The sequence below is a fragment of the Bemisia tabaci genome, chromosome 7, assembly GCF_918797505.1.
Source record: "Bemisia tabaci chromosome 7, PGI_BMITA_v3".
Lineage (NCBI taxonomy): Eukaryota > Metazoa > Arthropoda > Insecta > Hemiptera > Aleyrodidae > Bemisia > Bemisia tabaci.
The window spans coordinates 51656285-51674797 of record NC_092799.1 but is presented as its reverse complement, the minus strand read 5'-3'; the positions used below and the strand labels follow the sequence as shown (position 1 = coordinate 51674797).

At 39.6% G+C, this 18513-nt stretch overlaps 1 protein-coding gene across 6 annotated transcripts in view; it reads right to left on the bottom strand.

Moving 5' to 3' along the window:
• The window catches only part of LOC140224996 (uncharacterized), a 251420-nt gene that overhangs the window by 140701 nt on the left and 92206 nt on the right, over window positions 1-18513 (bottom strand). For all 6 annotated transcript variants that reach the window (XM_072302298.1, XM_072302292.1, XM_072302296.1 and 3 more), the window contains one exon: window positions 3963-4441. In XM_072302298.1, coding sequence (XP_072158399.1) covers window positions 3963-4403 — 441 coding nt within the window. In that variant the 5' untranslated portion in view covers window positions 4404-4441. The remainder of the gene's footprint in view (window positions 1-3962; window positions 4442-18513) is intronic.

Sequence of the window (18513 nt, the reverse complement as noted above, 5' to 3'; positions counted from 1 at the left end):
GCGCGCGAAGCGCGCCCAGAACGGCTAGTTTTAGTATATTCATGCGACGTTTGATGAACAGAGCAATACACGTTTTAAATGTATTCGTATAAGTGTATTTACAGCAATTTACATGTCAAGCTTTTTTTTCATGTCTAAGGTTTATTTGTTGACGAAATATTTTTTCCTCACATTTCCAATAGCCAAATGTAAAAATAGTGCCGGATTGACACTATTTGGCAGGGGAATCGAATATAGAAAAAAACTAACAATCACTGGTAAAAAAAACCTCTTGGACCAATGCCGCGGTGCATTGACTTAAGAGTGCAGTTTCTTGTCGGCGGATTTAAGAAGCTTGAACTCTTGTTTCAAGTTGATTTTGCATTGATTCAATTCAAAATCCGCTTGAAACAAGAGTCCAGACTCTTAAATCCGGCGACAAGAAACTGCACTCTTGAACCAAGAGGTTTTTTTTACCAGTGATTATAAATTCTGATGAGTTTCAACTTTCCGGGTAAGACTGAAATGGCGCAATATCTAGCTCGGACAGATGCATTTGCCTGTGCCACACTATCAAAGCTAGCCATCAAAATATCGAGGTCAGATGTTGCGATTGGCTAATTCGATGACTTGGACCAATCACAGCACTTTGATAGTGTGACAGTTGTGACACAGGCTATTGAAATTCTCAGCCGAGGTAACGTCGAGATATCTATACGGTCTACAGGTATATTTTCTCACATTTTGAGGGAGTATATGTTGCACCTCGGAAGACATTTTCCGGTCAAAAACTGAACATTCAGTACCATGTGGAAATTTAAATGCATTGTGGATATTTTTAGAACCGCTCGAATTGAGGAACCCCGAAAGCTTTTGTAATCTTTGACTAGTCAACCATCTGGTTAGTTAGGACAACGTTCAGGCTATTTAAAATGTAAAACGGTGATAACTTACGCTGGAACACATTTACACATAGAGACTTGCATAGAATAATCGATGCAATAAATCCCAGGAATAAACCTATGATGTCACCTACAGTGCCTGCAGTATAATTGCCCACCCATCACCTACAAATCTCCGTCATGTGCGACTTTAAGTCATTTTCACACTCGACAAATTTTATACAAATTACGTTGCAGTCACCCATGAGCAAGCTCAATAAAACTTTTGGCCTATTGCCCAGAAGTCTCGTATCCTCAACTGTTGTCTCAAGCATCAAGGACTTCGATTATTTGATGCTCAATTTTATGGATGTCGAATAACACCGGCCATTTAGCCACCTGCGTGTGCTATTTAATAGTGTAGATTCGATCATTGTGCTATTTGTGGCTAACTAATCTCATCTCACCATCGCACCGATCATTCCACCATTAATCATTCCCTTCTAGCGATGCATTGTAAAAATTGAATTTTGAATCCCTATCGAACAAGCGTTCGAGAGAGAATCTTTCGGGAGGTCCAGACTTACGTCATTATCTCACGGTCAATAAGTAAGCTTTGATTGACAGCAAAATGATTTCTCCTTCATTTTGCACTGGATACATCAAGCAACACAAACGATTAGGCGAAGAATCGACAGTTCAGCTGTGAGAGTCTGATATAATAGATGCCTACGTCTTGGTGCCGAATTTTGTAAAAAAAAAAAAAAAATATTCAATTTTAACGTTAATTGCACATCTATGAATTTGAGCATACCGCTGGTGAAAAAAAAATATCATACATGTAGTATTTCAAAAGTCCCGTGTTTGCTTTCTTTCTTTCACAGAGGGAACAAATTATACATATTCGTTTTGGTGAAACTGTTATAGAGGGTCCACACGTGTAAATATTTAAACAGTTCAATCGAAAAGTCACAGATCAAACGTTGCTGTTCACCCAAATAATTTGAAGGTTCCATTTTAACTTCTTATTTTTTTTGAAAAATCATTCGTTTCTTGCTTAAATTAAGTGCACCTCGACGTGACATCAACGTGTAGTCGCATCGCACTGGCCGTCGAGGGCAACACCAAAAACCGAAGCGCCTTCAACAATCCTATATGCAACGCGCACATCCACTGAGCACGAATAGTTGTATTCAGGCGCTAGTATGAATGTCGCGTAAATCACGTTGTTTTGTGTGACTACTAAGATATTTTAAACGTGACTCTTATAATTTTTCTCTTCATTATTATGTGTAAAAATGAAACATGATGTTTTCTATCAATGCTAGGAGCCAGGACCACTTAAGGAAAAACATCACCGAAAATTCGTCTGTGCGATTGAGCAATAAAGTTGGGTTTACAAATCCTAGAGTACCTTTAAAGGGAGAGTATTGACAACTCGATTTATGTAGCTTTTAGAGCCCGAAAGGGTGACAACGTGAAAACGAAAAAAAAAAAAAAACGAAAATCACTAGAAAAGTGCCGCTGCCAACCTATGCATTTGAGAGATTAATCGATATGGCATACAGCGCTTTGTAAACATGCGTTTTTAAGGATTGAGACTTTGAAACTGAGAAAATGTAAGCGAAATCAAAGTTTTATACGTGCTTTTATAATTTTTGATCAGTGTAAATAGTCGGAATGTGCAAATTTGTACTACCTGGATAATTCGAGTTCATAATTTGGCTCCCCTGGGTCCCAATAGCTAGATGACCTGATCGAACCTAATCTCCAAATTTTCCAGTTGTCCATACTCTCCCTATCAAGGTACTCTAACAAATCCAACCTTTTTCCTCTTTCAAGTGTGGCGAGCTACCTACGATAATACGGCAACATGGAGCTAAATTACCGGTCTACGACTGCATTTGGTGGTTGGATGAGGTTGCCAGATGACGGAATTCCTCGGGATGGATACGTGATATCCACCGGTTTCCCGGGTGATATCTTACAACCCGATAGCTCGGCGTGAGAACGAGCGGAGTTTTCCAATAAGGTAAGATCCAGAAATAATGATCGGCGATCGGACTGGGAGGCTGCGGTCCATCACAAAGACGCCTCATCGGGCAGGCCACAGTCCCGCACGCCGCACCGCCGCCGCCGCCGCCAAGCAAAGGAAATCCCATTGGGTAAGTGATGAGCACGAGTGCGGTAATCGTGCCCCCCGAACTGATATCCCTGATATCACTCGCGCATTCGTCTCGTTCCGCAAAATACAGGGGAGCGTTACGTAATGGCGCGTCCGTTGCGCCGCTCTGGTCCGCGCCAACGAGAAAAGCTGTAAAGTGCTCTTATGCAAACTAGACCCCGCTGCGTTTATCGGGTCTGTGCGCCTGTGCGGGTCGCACGTAGAAAAATTTCACGTTAATCCCAGAGAGGAACCTCATTCCTAAGTACCACAATCGTCTTTTCAAATAGTTGAATGTTACAGCGTACGTTTCTAGATCTAGAGTCCCTTTATACTGAGAGTTAAGACAATATGAATCCATTTCTAATTGATTTCCGTATTTTAGGCCTCCACAGTGTCACAAACGGGAATTAGGCTTACATTTTCACCAATCGCAAATATTATAATCTGGAATAGATCGGGGAATCATGTTTATTTCCATAGCCGAAAAAAATTATAAAAAATTCTGCAAAATTAGCTCTTTAGGTACTTTCAGATGAAGCAATGCAAAATTTGCGTGCAAATTCTCCATCGAATTTCTGCTCTCTGATTACTGGGACGTCGCCGCTTATATTATTCAAAGAATAGGCCGGGCGGATTCTGCCGTGCTGAGGAAAAACGCTGAACTTTTGAGTGTTGCCAAACTTCCCCCGATAAAACATGTCTTTTTAAGAAAAGTCAAGCGTTTTTTTGCTTGACATTTTCAGATATTTTAGATTAAACTGCAAACAAAATTGTGTGAAAAATTTGAAAAAAAAATATGCGAAATGTTTCAAGAAAAATTAGGTTTCATTGAGGGAAATATCGTATACGTCTGAAGGCTCATACGGCGTTCTTCCTTAGCACGGCAGAATTGTGTGTAGAAGGAGGAACTGTGAAAGAAGAGGGAAAGTGGTTACCTTGACTCGTCTACGAATTTTGGCAGGGTCGCAGGTGCAGGGCGGATCGGGAGCCCGGGTATCCTCGACGGAGCTCCAGACCCGTTCCTTCTTCTGGGGGGCGGCGAGGCGCTTGTTCTCGGTCTTCTTGGCGTTGGCGTTGGCGCCGGACGCGGGTGCGGGTGGAGATGCGGCGAAGACGAGGTGCTCGATGCGCGGGGTGTAGCTCGGGTCGTTGCGGACGAGCTCCTCGATGGAGACGACCCTCTTGGCCGACTTGGCCGGGGTCGTCGGGTTGGACTTGCCCGCGCCCGGCGGCGCCGTTCCCATCGCGGTCGTCTTCTTCCGCGGCGGCTTGACGAGTCCATTCCCCTGGCGCGTCCTCGAGTCCCGCGGCGTCGTGGACTTGCCCAGTTGGAGGAGCCGCGAGTCCTCCGCCAATCGCTGACTCAGCGTCGACATCACCGCCCCCTGCCACGCTTCCACTTCATCGGCCACCCCTGAAACACATAAATCAGACGGGGCTCAAAACACATATTTCAGACAGGGTTAAAATCACCTTCATCAGAAACCCAAGGTACATTCTACTACAGGTATGGACAAATGGAGTTATAGAAAGTTGTCGAAACGCGTAGATTTGACAGCGTCCAATTGGACGACTGCGACGCCATATTGACAACTTATTTACTTTCTGTTCTGAGAGTGGGTCTCGTCAATTTCGTGTTATTTTTTCGTGTTCTTAGTCAAGTTCTTCGTTATTTTGGGTTTTATCAATTTTTTAAATTCATCTATAGCTTATTGAAGCTACCAGATCTGCCAGAGCCTCATTTTGAACTGCGCGGCAAAGACGGTACGACTTGCGACGTCACTCGATGGCCTAGATTCTCAGCGCTGCCACTTCGGCACCCCATTTGTCCATACCTGTAGTAGAGTGTACCTTGTCAGAAACCCACACAATGAAGAAATGCACGAGTAGAAAAGCTACAAATTCCAATGCAACAAGTAGAATCCCTTTATTAAATAAAATATTACAAAATATATTATATATAAAATATCACTGTTATCAACTTCTTGTCTTGATATTCGATGTTTCTTGACGCGTAAATTCAAACGTTCCGCTCATGAATAAAACCTTCCCACGCGAGCCGATTTGCACACAAAATGTTATTTTAAGAGTCTCTGCAGTATGAAATTTTAAGAACTTATTTTAATCTCAGTGGTTCGGCCCAGCTGCTGCACGTTTTTAACACTTTGAACAACACAGGGCGGGAAAGGAACACTGATCGATTAAGGAGCCTGCCAAGCCGTTGTAGTAGTGCGCGATTTGAATAGAGTAGACAACATTTTCAGAAGGAATCCACACATACGCTCTCTTGTAAAAGATGTAATTGCCCAGTTTAAAAAAAAAAATAAATAATAAATTTGGGCTTTCCAGCCCTGTGTTGTTCAAAGTGTCAAAAACGTGCAGCAACTGGGCCGAAGCACTGAGATTAAAATAAATTTCTAAATTTTCAAACTGCAGGGACTTTTAAAATAACATTTTGTGTGCAAAAAAAATCTAATCAATTTCGTAGCGGCATTTCTTGTGAACTCAAGCTAAGTTCTTTTTAACTTGAGTCCTCGTAACGGAAAATTTATTTCTCCGTGTATGAAGGTAAGGTGCTCTAGCCACTAGAAATTGGATCGGTTGACTTCCGAGGAAAGATAGCTGTTGGCTTGATTCAAAAGAGCTCGTACTGGGGGGAAGTTCTGCCGTGCTAAGGAAGAACGCCGTATGAACATTCAAGAGTTGCCAAATTTCCTTCGAAAAAATGTTTATTTTTGAGTAAAGATATGGAACTTCAGGAACTTTAGAACTTTCAGGAAACATTAGATGAAATCGCGAACAAAATTATCTGAAAAACTGGGAGGAAAATATTCAGAAGTTTACCAGGGAATTCGTGTTTTATCGAAGGAAGTTTGGCATCGCCTGAAGGTTCATACGGCGTTCTCCCTTAGCACGGCAGAGTTCTAGTTCCTAGTCGTTGGTCCAAGTGACCCAGCTCCTGATCTGTTATCAACGTAGGTGGGTGGAGGTGGGAGGGAGACGGAAGCTGGAGCCGACAACCGGGGAACTGGGAACCAACCTGGCGGCGGCGGCGGCGGCGGGAAACGCAGGCGAATCCGACGCGGTCGCCCTAGTTTTTATTTGGCCACCAAAGGGGCCCTGTTGTCCAATCCAAATCGAATTTCCATTTCCCAGCATACCTAGAAACCTAGACTCGCCCTATATCACCTGAAAAGATACCTAACATGGCAACATGGAGGTTTCTATGAACCGTTTCGAATCGGTGGACGAAGATCATGTAAAATGCGCACAACATGCACCCAATGCCGACAGCCTGACGACATCTTTAGTAGCAACAAACTAACGCAAACGACTTTATTTCGTCGTGAAAGATTACAACGATGTCGCCAACTTGTGAAGGGAAACGTCAGGTTTTCTTTGGGCGGGATTATGGCGTTTATTACAATAAACGCCACTTTTAAAGAAAACCTGACGTTTCCCAGCAATATTGCAGCAATATTGTCAATATTGAAACAATATTGTCATGTAAATATTTCCTTAAATACACTGCAGAAATATGTTGACAATATTGCTAAAATATTTCATGACAATATTGTAACAATATATTTATAAAAATGTTTTAAATATATTTACAAAATATATTTATGTAATTACTTTTAAAACAGTTTGTAAAATATATTTACAAAATATTTTAAAATTATTTTAGAAATATTAGTTTAAAAATATTTGTTTAATATTATGTTAAAAATATTTTATAAATATTTTTGTAATATTTAAAAATTAATTGCTAAAATGGCAAAAAATGGTTTGCGATTTCTGCAATTTGCTTTTTTTGCTAAAATGCCCACCCTCGTGGCGAGAACGACAAAACAATTTGCAAAAGTGGTAATTTTATTGTGCGAAAATGGCAAACTATACTTTTGCGAAATTAACATTACTAGTTTATGCTATTATGGCTAAAATTTTTGCTAGATTTTCAAAATGTTTGCCAAATTAGCGTATGGTTTTGCTCTGTTTACCAATTATTTTGCGGAACTTACTAAAATCAATCGCTAGAAAAAAGAAAGGGGGGGGGGGAAGAAAAGACAAAAAGAAGGGAAAAAAATAAATAACATAACATAAATACATCGACATAAATTCAAACTAGGAAAAAGCTCAAATAATTAAAACTGGAAAAAGACGCAATTATAAAAAACAGTAATTTGGTAAAGAAAAAAATGAGAGAGAGTTAAAAAAAACGAAAATTTGTAATACATGAATAGGAATATGTTGAGTACAATTAATAAAGAATTTGAAACACAAATTACAGGATGAAATAAAAAATAATAAATAAATAATAAATAATAAATTCTGGTAAAATATTATAAGAATCCGTCAATAAACAAACATATTACGGACTCAGAGGCCTGCGATAGTTAAGAGATTGAATTTACGGGCCCATCTACATCAAGCCTGGCTGGTCTGGTGGTAAAGTACTGGACTTCGGATATCAACTCCACCCCGAGGCGTGGGTTCTAATCCCGACTAGGACGGCGCGGATTTTAAGGTCAGTAACAACTCTACGATCCACAACCTGGACGCATGTGTACATTAGAAAGAAAATTAGTACCAAAGACGTCTCCTAGAGTGCGCGCACACGGATATGGAATATGATAACCTCATCGCAAGTAAATATTTTTAAAATATATTATCAATATTACCTTGACAATATTGCTGCAATATTGTCAGGGGGGCGGACAACAAACTATTGCAGCAATATTATTTCGATATTGTTAAAATATTGTTAAAATGTTTTTGACAATATTTCCTTTCCTATAACCTAACTCGAGGGGAGGGGTTGTATGAAGGCGTTCGACACAAACTAGCTCGACACTTATGTCAGTGAGAATCGAAACGAGGCAGGTATTGCGCTGTGCAAAATGCTGTTTGACGCGAGAAGAGATGCGCTCGGTATTGCAGAATGCCGCATTGCCCTCAGCTCAATGCGTTTTTCGTTTGGGATCCCATCAAAAGCATGGTAATTTTACTTTCACGTACAAAGCAATTGTGGGTGTGAAGGATGAGGCTTGTGTTAAGGGAAAACTGCAGAAATTCCATTTCCGTTAAGGGAATAGTTGTCCCAGCGCGCACCATCGTCAAGACATGGGTGTATTTATTTTATCCGTCCAGCTTTTCAATCGTTGTCTTCTTCAAATTGTATTTACCCTCTTTGAAATTATTTTTTCTTTTGAATTATTCTGAAAATAAGACCAAAAGCAGGGTTGTCATAATTCCTGCATCATCAAATTCCCTGATTTTTCCCTAAATATTATTGCTTTTCCCTGACTTTCCCTGTCATTCTAATAAAACTTCCACTTTCAGTTTTTCCCTTTTAAATTACTCTCTTTTCTGCTAGACACAACTCGTAAAATTCCTTGACTTTTCCCGGTCGCCTCAAATTCCCTGAATTTCCCGACACATTTTTTGCGTAATCCCTGTCAACACTACAAGCAAAAGTTCACGGAACTTTGCGTGAAAGTTCAGTTCCGTAAACCTATCTCTGTGTGGACAAGACCTTCCACATGTAAGAAATGAACAAAAAACTTATGAAAGAACAAACACAAATGTGGTTTAATAATTTTAACTTCCGCCGTCGCGCCGCGCTGACCGCACTGTGTTTGACGCAATGCGTGAGGTATTCGTTCACTCTTGTAGGCGCTAATATGTGCTACATGCCGACCGCAGCGCCAAGGGCTTCTCCTTTTCATATCAAGTCCCCGTCATCATTGCTCTGCGCCGCTCCAGGCCAAATTGTGTGTTTGGTTTCTCTCTTAACTAGACTAATTAAAGGTGTTCTGTCTCTTGTATCAGCGAAAGACGACAAAATTAGAAATTATTATACGCTCAGGAAGTGAGAGATTTTGTCACATTTTTTCGTTTGTAATTTCTTTTCTAAACTTGATTTTTTTTATACCTACATTTAATTAAATTGCAAAATTTGTTGCCCCCTAAATTTGCCGCCATGGGCCGCGGATCATGTGGCCACCCCCTAAATCCGGCCCTACTTATTAATTTTTTAGTTCACCATGAAATTCATTTTCATCCCCGAGTCAAGCAAGGAAAAACTCTGAAGTTTAATTCGCCGAAAGTCCGCAACTTCACGTTACGTTTGGGCGGATATTCACGGATGAGCGGGAGAAAGAGATTCGCCTGAACAGCCCTGCTCCTGCTACAGTCCCTAATTATCAATAAACTTTCTCCTGAGATGAGGCAGTCTCCAACTGAAAAGTTTGAATGGAACAAAACTTCCGCGGTACGCAGCTTAGGGTGTGTGCGGGTGGATATCATAACTATGATGCTCGACTCCCCTCCCCCCGCACTTTTCATGAACTTCACACTCGATGGCCGGGCCAGGGGCGGGGTTTTTCACCCTCACAAACACAAACTTGATTCGAGTGCATGGTGTCCCGTCCCCGGTATCGCGAATAAAGTCCTCCGGCGGTCTGCGCTGCTCCAGAAAATCCCATGTTTTCGAAAACTATATATTTTAGAGACCCTGCACTCAGCTCAGTGGAGTGGCGTGCTTTGTTGTATAACGATTGATCTGCCATTTAAACTTATGGGAAATGATCGATAGACGGGGTGTTCGCAATGAATACCGTAATAATCGATCTTTTACCATAGCTTCAAATGGGGAAATATCGATAATCAATCCTTTATGTCTCGTAACCGAGCTCAACACAATTTTTTGCCTAGTGATGATTGATAAGCACTTGTTCTTAGAAATGACACTTACGGCCATCAATGACTGCAGTCGCACTCCCATCGATTATGAAGAAAATGTTCTTAACTTTTAAATTGAACGTCTACTTTTTTACATGGGGGTTCTAGGGGGGCCTGCCCCCCCCTCCAGAGTTAGAATAGTATCATCTGCTCCCCCAAAGATAAAACCCTCTGAATGGTGAGAAAAGACCTTCGTCGAGGATGATTATCTCTCTTAATGTAGTCTAAATTGAAAGCACCGTGTTCATTCACTTAGTATTTTTATAAAGTTGTCATCATGGAAGCCTCAAAATTCGTCAAAATGCACCGAGAAAAAAGATTGGTAGAATTTTCCATTCCTTCACGCTGTATTTCACACAGCGTCAATTCAGAGTCAATTCTGCCAGACGAAAGGTAAACGTTTCTATATACTGGCACAGGTAACCATTCCTCTGGCAGAATCGACTTTGAATTCACGCTGTGTAAAATACAGCATGGAGGAATGGTAAATTCTACCGATCTTTTTTCTCGGTGTAGAGTTAAAATTTCAAAAATTCCATACACTCCAGACCCTCTGGTAGTAGGGGGGCCAGGCCTTTCCTAGCAAAACGACCTAGGTACTCCTATGCTGTTAATTTTTTTTTAAAGGGAAACTTTCATTCAGTGAAAATGTGTATGAGAATCTCGATTTTAGTACTCCAAATCAACCTTTATAATCTCAAAGGGTTGATATCGAATGAAGTTGATCGATCAAATTGAAAGGCAGCGTAAGAGTTTATCGAGCATGATTTTAACGCGATGGAGATCCAACGATCGATTTATGAAGGAGGCCGGGATCTGAGCATCTCTGAATCACGCATTCCGGCGCCTACGTCAAAACAGCGTGTGCTTTTCATAGTTGCCACGAGCCGCTCATTTCAACGTGTTTTTGGTAAATGAAGATTTTCATGAATGGATTTAATCAAACAGAGCTGTAAGGCACGCAACTCTTTTGAAAATGTTTCATTTGGATTTAAACCTTTTTGTTAACACATACATATCCATCGAGCTTCAAATTACGTAAATACATTTTCACGGGAAAACAGTTTTGAATAAATGGACATTTTCATGCTTAAAGAAACTTTGTGGAAAAAATCGAGCTTGGCGGGTATCTACGTGTCAAAAAGAGAGTTAGTTAGATAATATATTTTAAGACATTCAGCGTCACAGGCTAACCAAAATTCTGAAACTCTTCACCTCTCTTAATTTAAAAATCTAAATTTTCGTATATACTCCCATTTTCAAAATTATCTGTAAAGACGTTAATAGCCTGTGACGCTGAATGTCTTAAAATATACTAACTAACCAACTATTAACGTCTTTACAGAGAATTTTGAAAATGGGGGTACATACGAAAATTTATATTTTTAAATTAAGAGAGGCAAAGAGTTTCAGTAGTTTGGTAGTGACATTGGGTTCATCGCATGTTAGTGGGTTTGTATTCCTGTTGAAGCTCAAAGCTCCCAATTCCTCGACGACACAACCAATATTGAAGAATGGAAATTCAAAACCTAGTAAACGCCATCAGCTGTTGCCAAGATTGTGGGACGGTTCCTGTTACTTGAAGAGAATCCAGTCGTCTACGAACAAATTTTTTTGTGTATAGTCACGTGTATGAGAATGCTTGATTTCGTATCTTGTCTGTTGGTGATGGTGCGCGTTTTTTTTTCAAAATTTCCTTCCTTCATTTACCGGAAGTCTAATTATACTTTTGTAAATTTAATCCGGTACGAGCTGACAACGGAGCGGATCGACTAGACGCTTGGCGTTGAAGTTGTCACCCTTAAAGGTAAATAAACTCCGGCCTCCAAAGCCCGTGGGTTTTCGCGGGAATCATCGACACAACGCCCCCCCCCCCCCCCCCCCCGTACAGGTCGTTGGTTCATTTCCCTCTTCTGCGGAATCCTCCTCGGTGAACCGTTCGTTTTAATTAGCATTAAAAAGTCGGAATGTAATTACGCATTTTATCGGGAGGTTTTATCGGCTCAAAAATGTGATTTAAAAAAGGCGTGATTGCTGCGCGTTGATTTTGCGGTGCTTAAATGCACAATAAACCCGGGTGCTCCAAAACTGAATTCCACGGAAGCAGCTCCTTCGCGTATCCAGAGTTCTGGTTCATCCTTTGGGCTAAACCTATTATATGATTCACGAAGAATCTTAAAACATTAAATCCAGGATCTAAATCAAACCAAGTTAATAATTAGTAAATCATAGAATACTATGATCTTAGGTACAGTTGGCATCTGAATATGTATAAATCGCAGTCAAATAGTAAAATCAGGTATTTAATGCCTTAATGCCCCAGTTAAATGTTTAAGCAAATAGTTGAATATTATTATACTTAGACTAAAATTCCGATTCTTTTGCTAATTTTAAACAAAATTAGCCTTTCCTCTTGTAAAAAAACAAGTCTCTGTAAAAAATGCATCTTATATCAGTATTTTAAACGATTTTTAGCTCTTGAAGGGACATTTATCTTGAAATTTCTATCAATTGTCAAACCGTTTTCAAAATTTTAACTATTAATTATATGAGAAGCTTTTGAAGAGGAAGCAACGAACAAAATATTAAAAACTCGTGAGCTCTTCACCATTTTAAAAAATTCTGTAAAATATCAAAATTTGATTACCTGCCACGGCATTTGATCAAATCGGGCATTTTGACTAATTTTGACTAATTGCCACAGCATATTCACACTCAGTATTCTTTGTCGGATGAAGATTGGGTAGGATACTTTCCAACCAGTAGTCAGGCGTGAACGATCGATTTATCAATATCTTCCCCTTTGAAGCTCTGGTAAAGAATCGATTATTATGGTGTTCACCCTGTTTATCGATCCTTTTCCGTAGGTTTGAATGGCAGACCAATCGATATATCTCAAAGTACGCGACGCCCGCCACTGTTTTCAACGATGCTCGAGCGAGAGATTCTAGGTGAAATGTGCAATATTGTAAGGTTTAGAGTACCTTTATAGGGAGAGTATGGACATGGATAACTCGAAAATTTGGAGGTTAGATTTCATCAGGTCGTGTAGCTCTTGGGGCCCAAAAGGGTAGCCAACCCATGAACTCGAATTATCTAGTGGTAATAATTTAAACTGCGGGAGTAGGTACACTGATCTAAAATTATAAAAGCACGTTTAAAACTTTGACTTCGCATAAATTTTTTTAGTTTCAAAGTCTCAATCCTTAAAAAACGATTGTTTACGATGCGCTGTAGGCTCTATTGATTAATATTCCAAATGTACAGGTTGACAGCGGCACTTTTCTAGTGATTTTCGTTTTTCTCATTGTCACCCTCTTGGGCCAGAGGAGCTACATAGATCGAGTTGTTCATACTCTCCCTATGAAGGTACTCTGGTAAGGTTGAGCGTTTTGTTTCCAAAGCTGGCATTCAGGAGGCGGAAGGGTGGAGTTTCGAGAGAGGGAGCACTTAGCAGCACCTCGACGCGACGGTATTAAATCCAATTTTCTGCCCGGAGAAGCGCCGAGAATCGGATTATGCGTAGGCAACCAACCCAACACGTTACTGCAGTGCCATTCGGCTCCCCCGTGAAAACACGGCCATAAAACTTGTTTTTACGCCTTTCCATGGTCACGGACATCCAGCAAAATATGTATCAACGCTACGACCGGAAGAGCTTGTACCTCCGCCTTTGCAGATTTATCATCCTCTCTTACTTTTATCGGAGAAAATTAATAGTCACTTTTGAGCAATAATTCGTGGCCTTATTCGAAAATAAATTTGAAATTCCGGTGAAGTTTTCAGTATATCTATATAGTTCCCCTCCGGTAGGAGTATCATGAGCACCATTTTTACAGAAATTTTCTTGCAAATGGACTGCGTTTAGCGAAAAGGAACCAAGCCACATCAGCTGTTGCCAAATTTAACTGGGCAGTTTAATTTTTTACAAAAGAACGTTTGCGCATATCTCTTGGAAATTTTTTAGGAATTTGCTTCATACTATGCAGAAAATTCACTGAAATTTGCACAAAAATCCGCACAACCGTTTCCATGTAAAAATTAAATTGCCTAAAAATGAAAGCAATAGCTGACGTGGCTTGGTTCCTTTCTGCTTAAAGCGGTCCAAATGGTTCTGGATTCCTCAAATAATTTCACATTACAAAAATAACGTATTTGTTTCTTTAAATCAAAACTACTTATACCTAATGGGCACTTTGACGGCGCTCTCTGACATTGCCTAACTGCCACAATCCGTTATCCTTCCAAAGCCCATCAGGAAGCTTAAACTTACTAATTTCATGTAAAAGTCCCTATCGCCAACCTTTCACTGGGCGTCCCCTTCGTCTCCATCTTGAAGGAACCAAATCAAGCATTTTCTTTAGCAACTTTTGCTTACTAGTTTCTTCGCTTTTCCTTCCTCTCCTCCCACCCCTTCCCCCATCCGATGGAAAGGGACCAAGGCTTGACTCAATTTATAGTTTTATTGTGTGTTTTCCGTTTTTGTCGTTACCGAACTTTTGATGAGAAAATAAATATCGCACAGCTTAAATTCGAACCTCGTCTTCAGTGGTCCATCATATAGAGTCCGTGCTATAACGGGAATAATAGAGAGTTCCTCTCTTCCATCGGAGTATTGTCTCTTATTGTTGCAACACAGACAACAAATAAATCCAATCCAAGAATTAATCCCATATTATCTCCAAAACCCTAAACTTATAACGCAACGAGTCATCGTTGCGGGAGCTTTGCCATCGCGTCGAGCCTCATGAAGCAGCGGATCGATTACTAAATCGTTATCGAATTATCCTGATCGACAAAGCCCTATCTTAGCAATGCTTTCTATCGATATGGATTCAAGAATCGAGCCGCAGCCCACAATCCCACATGCTCGACTGGAGAAAATTAAAAAGCCTCGAGGAGGAAGGATAAACGGAGAAAATAATTTTGCTCCAAGACATAACTTCAATATAACATGACTGACAACTTTCGTTTCTCGGATTCCTTGCTTACAGAAACTCCACATCGGCGTCGCGTCGGGTGCATAGTACCGCATAATCTTGGCTTTAATGATATAATCGAATGTTCCGTACTGTGATTAACGTCTAATCGGTGCTCTTGCCCAATCCTCTGCACTTATATTCAGATAATTTTTTTCAAAGACTCAAACTCCTGGGGTATCATTGGGAAAGTTACACTAAGATCCATTTTGTTACACTCTCCATTTTCCGTTTGGTATTTTAGTTGCTTTAAATATGATGCATTTGAGGAGAATGGGACTTGAGGTGAGTTAATTACTTTTCTTCTTCCCATTCTTACCTTCCTCTTCTTCTTACTTTCTCCTTTTTTCCTCTTTTTCTTTTCCTATTTTGCATTCTCTTATCCCTCTTATTCTTTTTTTTACTCTCGTTTTCCCTTTGTCTTCTCCCTTGTCGTTTCCTTTATTCATTCTTTTTTCCCCTCTTTCTCCTCTTACTATTATTTTTCCTACTTTTCACTCTCTTCCCTCTCTCTTATTCCTCTTCTTCCTCTCATTCTCCTTTCATCTTCTCCCTCGATTTACCCCTTCATCGTCTCCCTCGTCTCTCTCGTTTATCCTCTCCCTTGACTACTCCTGTTTTCTCCTCCAAGGCGTTTTCTCTTATTCTTCCTCTATTCTCCCCGTTCTCGTTTTCTCTTTATTCTTTTCCCTCTCTTTTCCCTATTTTTGTTCTTTTCCGTTCTCTCCTTCTTTGATTTCACTTTGCAGATAGGTGCTTTTCTGCATGAGCCAGTAATATTTGTTCCAATTCTAGGTATAGTCTAATTAATTGGCATTTCCTTGAGCTAAGAATCAGACAAAATCCACTTTTGAGAGACTTCTGTCTCCGTGTCCAGTACGCCGCTCTTCTAACGTAAAGGCGTATCTCAATTTCTGGATGAGCCCAAGAAAGCACGGATTTATATGTAAAACAGGACTCATGCGCCCTTACGTCAGCGAGAGGCGAGTGGAGCAATGATTCAATGCAATATGAGGGGTCGGACATGAAGCTATATCTTCATTGATACGAAACGTACAGGTTTCAAAGTGGTTTCATTGGCTGTCTCGTGAAGTTTCCCTAAGAAACACCCCTTAAAATGGTTTTAGTAAAAAATGTTATATCCCAGCTCTTCCATCGACTCACTCTTCCTCTACCGGGTAGAGGAAAAATGTCATATGACCCTTCAGGCGTTGTCAAATTTCTTTCGATAGAATATTAACTATCTGGAAAAATTGTGTATATTTTTCAGAAAATTTCATTCGCAGTTTAATCTATAATATCTAAAAATTTTAAGGAAAAATATTCACAAATTCCTAAAAAATAAATGTTTTAGGGGGGGAAAATTTGGCAAAATCTGGATTTTCCATACGGCTTTTTTCCGTAGCACGGCAATACTTTGAGCCGTGCTAAGGAAATACGCCGTATGAGCATTCTGCTGTTGCCAAATGTCCCCATTTATTTTTGAGAAAAGTTATGCATATTTTTCCTGAAATTTTCAGATACATTCAATTAAAGCGTGAAAAAATTGCCTTGAAAATTGGAGGAAAAATATTTAAAACTGTCCCAGTAAATTCGTTTTTTATTGAAAAACAAGCAGGAAGCTCCAACGCATTGGCGTCGGAGAGCGGCTCTGGGGGCAGTAGTTGTAATCAAGAATGAGGGCCTAGACACATTTTGTCATTGATGTACAATCCGACAACTGTCGATTCATGTTTTGTAACTTAGCAGATTTACGTAGCCGGTGTATAAATGTGTATTGGGCTTTGATATGGCGAATACATGGCATTATCACTTGTTGTATACTTTTAATTTTGAAAGCTCTTTGGAGGTCCGCTTCCTAAAAAATCTCTGGTTGATAAGTCGTTTAGCGAGGCTGCAAAAAATTTGCATTTTTATATCTGAAAGTGTAGGTATTGGTTTTTTGTATAATTGTTTTTTTGGATTGCTGGAAAAGTAACGCATACTTCTATAATTTAGGACTGAGTCAGGGAAATATAAGGTTCGTTAAATAGTAAATATTCCTAGTACCGTGTGACACTATTGTTAACGAAAAGTTTTTGCAACTTGTCAAAGAGGTTGTTGAATGATCTTCGAATAACTTTTGATGAGCTAGAGGTAATGGTTCTATCTGCAGCTCGTGGACTTCTGTACGATATTGTCCAGAATCATCTGAATTTTCAAAAAGTGTCCGCTTGTTCGATACCCAATTTGCTCATTCATGCATACAAGGAGAAGCGCATGAAAGCTTTAGCAGACATTTTGGAGATGAATCAAGAATTAGATGAAGAATTTATGACTTAAATCACGGCACCTTAATCACGGGATGACCTTAATTACGGCAACTATTTATTGTCCATGAGATGCAGATGGTTCCATTTCCCTAGCTCATCAAAAGGTATTCGAAGATCAATTTCATCAGCCACCCGTACGAACCACGTTTCTAGTGACCCGTACTTGCTTCGCACGTATGAAACATACAATCAGAGAAAACAGAATTCATCTTACAATAATCAATAATCAGTAGGACATGAATCGTTGCGATGTATAATACGACATTATAATGCGGCATTACTATTGTAATTCATTTTAATGGATTAGGGGCATTATAAATCATTATTGCCACGTCGGAATGAAATGTTGTAGACTGAATTGAAAAGCATGTTGGCAAAATTTATTATAAAAATAGTATAACATGTAGGTACATAACATAAAGGTAATACAAATTAAATGATTAGAGCGTGTATATTTCATTACATTATAGGTATATTACAATCATTTTTGTCATTGTTGGAAATTTTGATAGTTTGAAATTTGATAGTTGATAGTTGATAGTTTGAGAGTTGAAAATTTGGTTATTTTATTTAGTTAAGGTGATTCGATAGACGCCATATTTTGTGTCAGAATGGCATGCGACATATCCCATCAATTGGTTCCATTTTTTCATTTACTCATCATTTTTCTCCAATTTTAAGTTTCGCAATTCTGTTTTCAGGAGACTAAAGCACTCACTTATCAATTTGTATATTTATATTGAGTTAAGGGTAGAGACGTATTCCTCACCGGAATTGAGGAATGGAGGTGTTTCAGTAAGTCCGGCATTAGGTTCATTACGACATCAGCGACGATCAACGCAACGATACTGGAAGCCAGTCTTCGATATAAAATCCTAGGGGGAAGGAAAAAAAATGCCTAGATTTCGCTTAAAAAAAAATCCCTAATTCCCCAGATTTGCTCAAATATACTTAAAAAATCCTAGATTTTGCAAAAAGCGCCATTTTTAAACGAAGAATCATGATGTCATTCGAAGTAGCGAATTGCAATATTTAAATCTGATTGGTCGTTTTTTGAAATTTGGCGCTCTCTGAAAGCGTGCTTAATTCCAGGGACCAATAAAATGAAAGAATATTAGTTGATTTCTTATTATTAAAGGTTGAATGTTTTACAGTTGAATGTCAAGTACATCGACAGACGCCAATCGTTTTAAATTTCCGGCTATTTGCGGGAAAAATAGTGTTGCCAAAAGGCTACAAAATATAGATGAAAAAATGTTTCGATTGTCGCAGCTAGATTGAGGTTAAAAAGTTGATTTTTGTTAACTATTACCTCTAAAGAAAAATCCTTAGATTTCCTGAAAATCCCTAACATCCCTGGAATTCCGGAAAATCCTAAATTAGGGATAAACCCTTAGACATCGGATGGCTGTTGGAAGCATTCGAGTCACATTTGAAACGCTGTTGTTTTT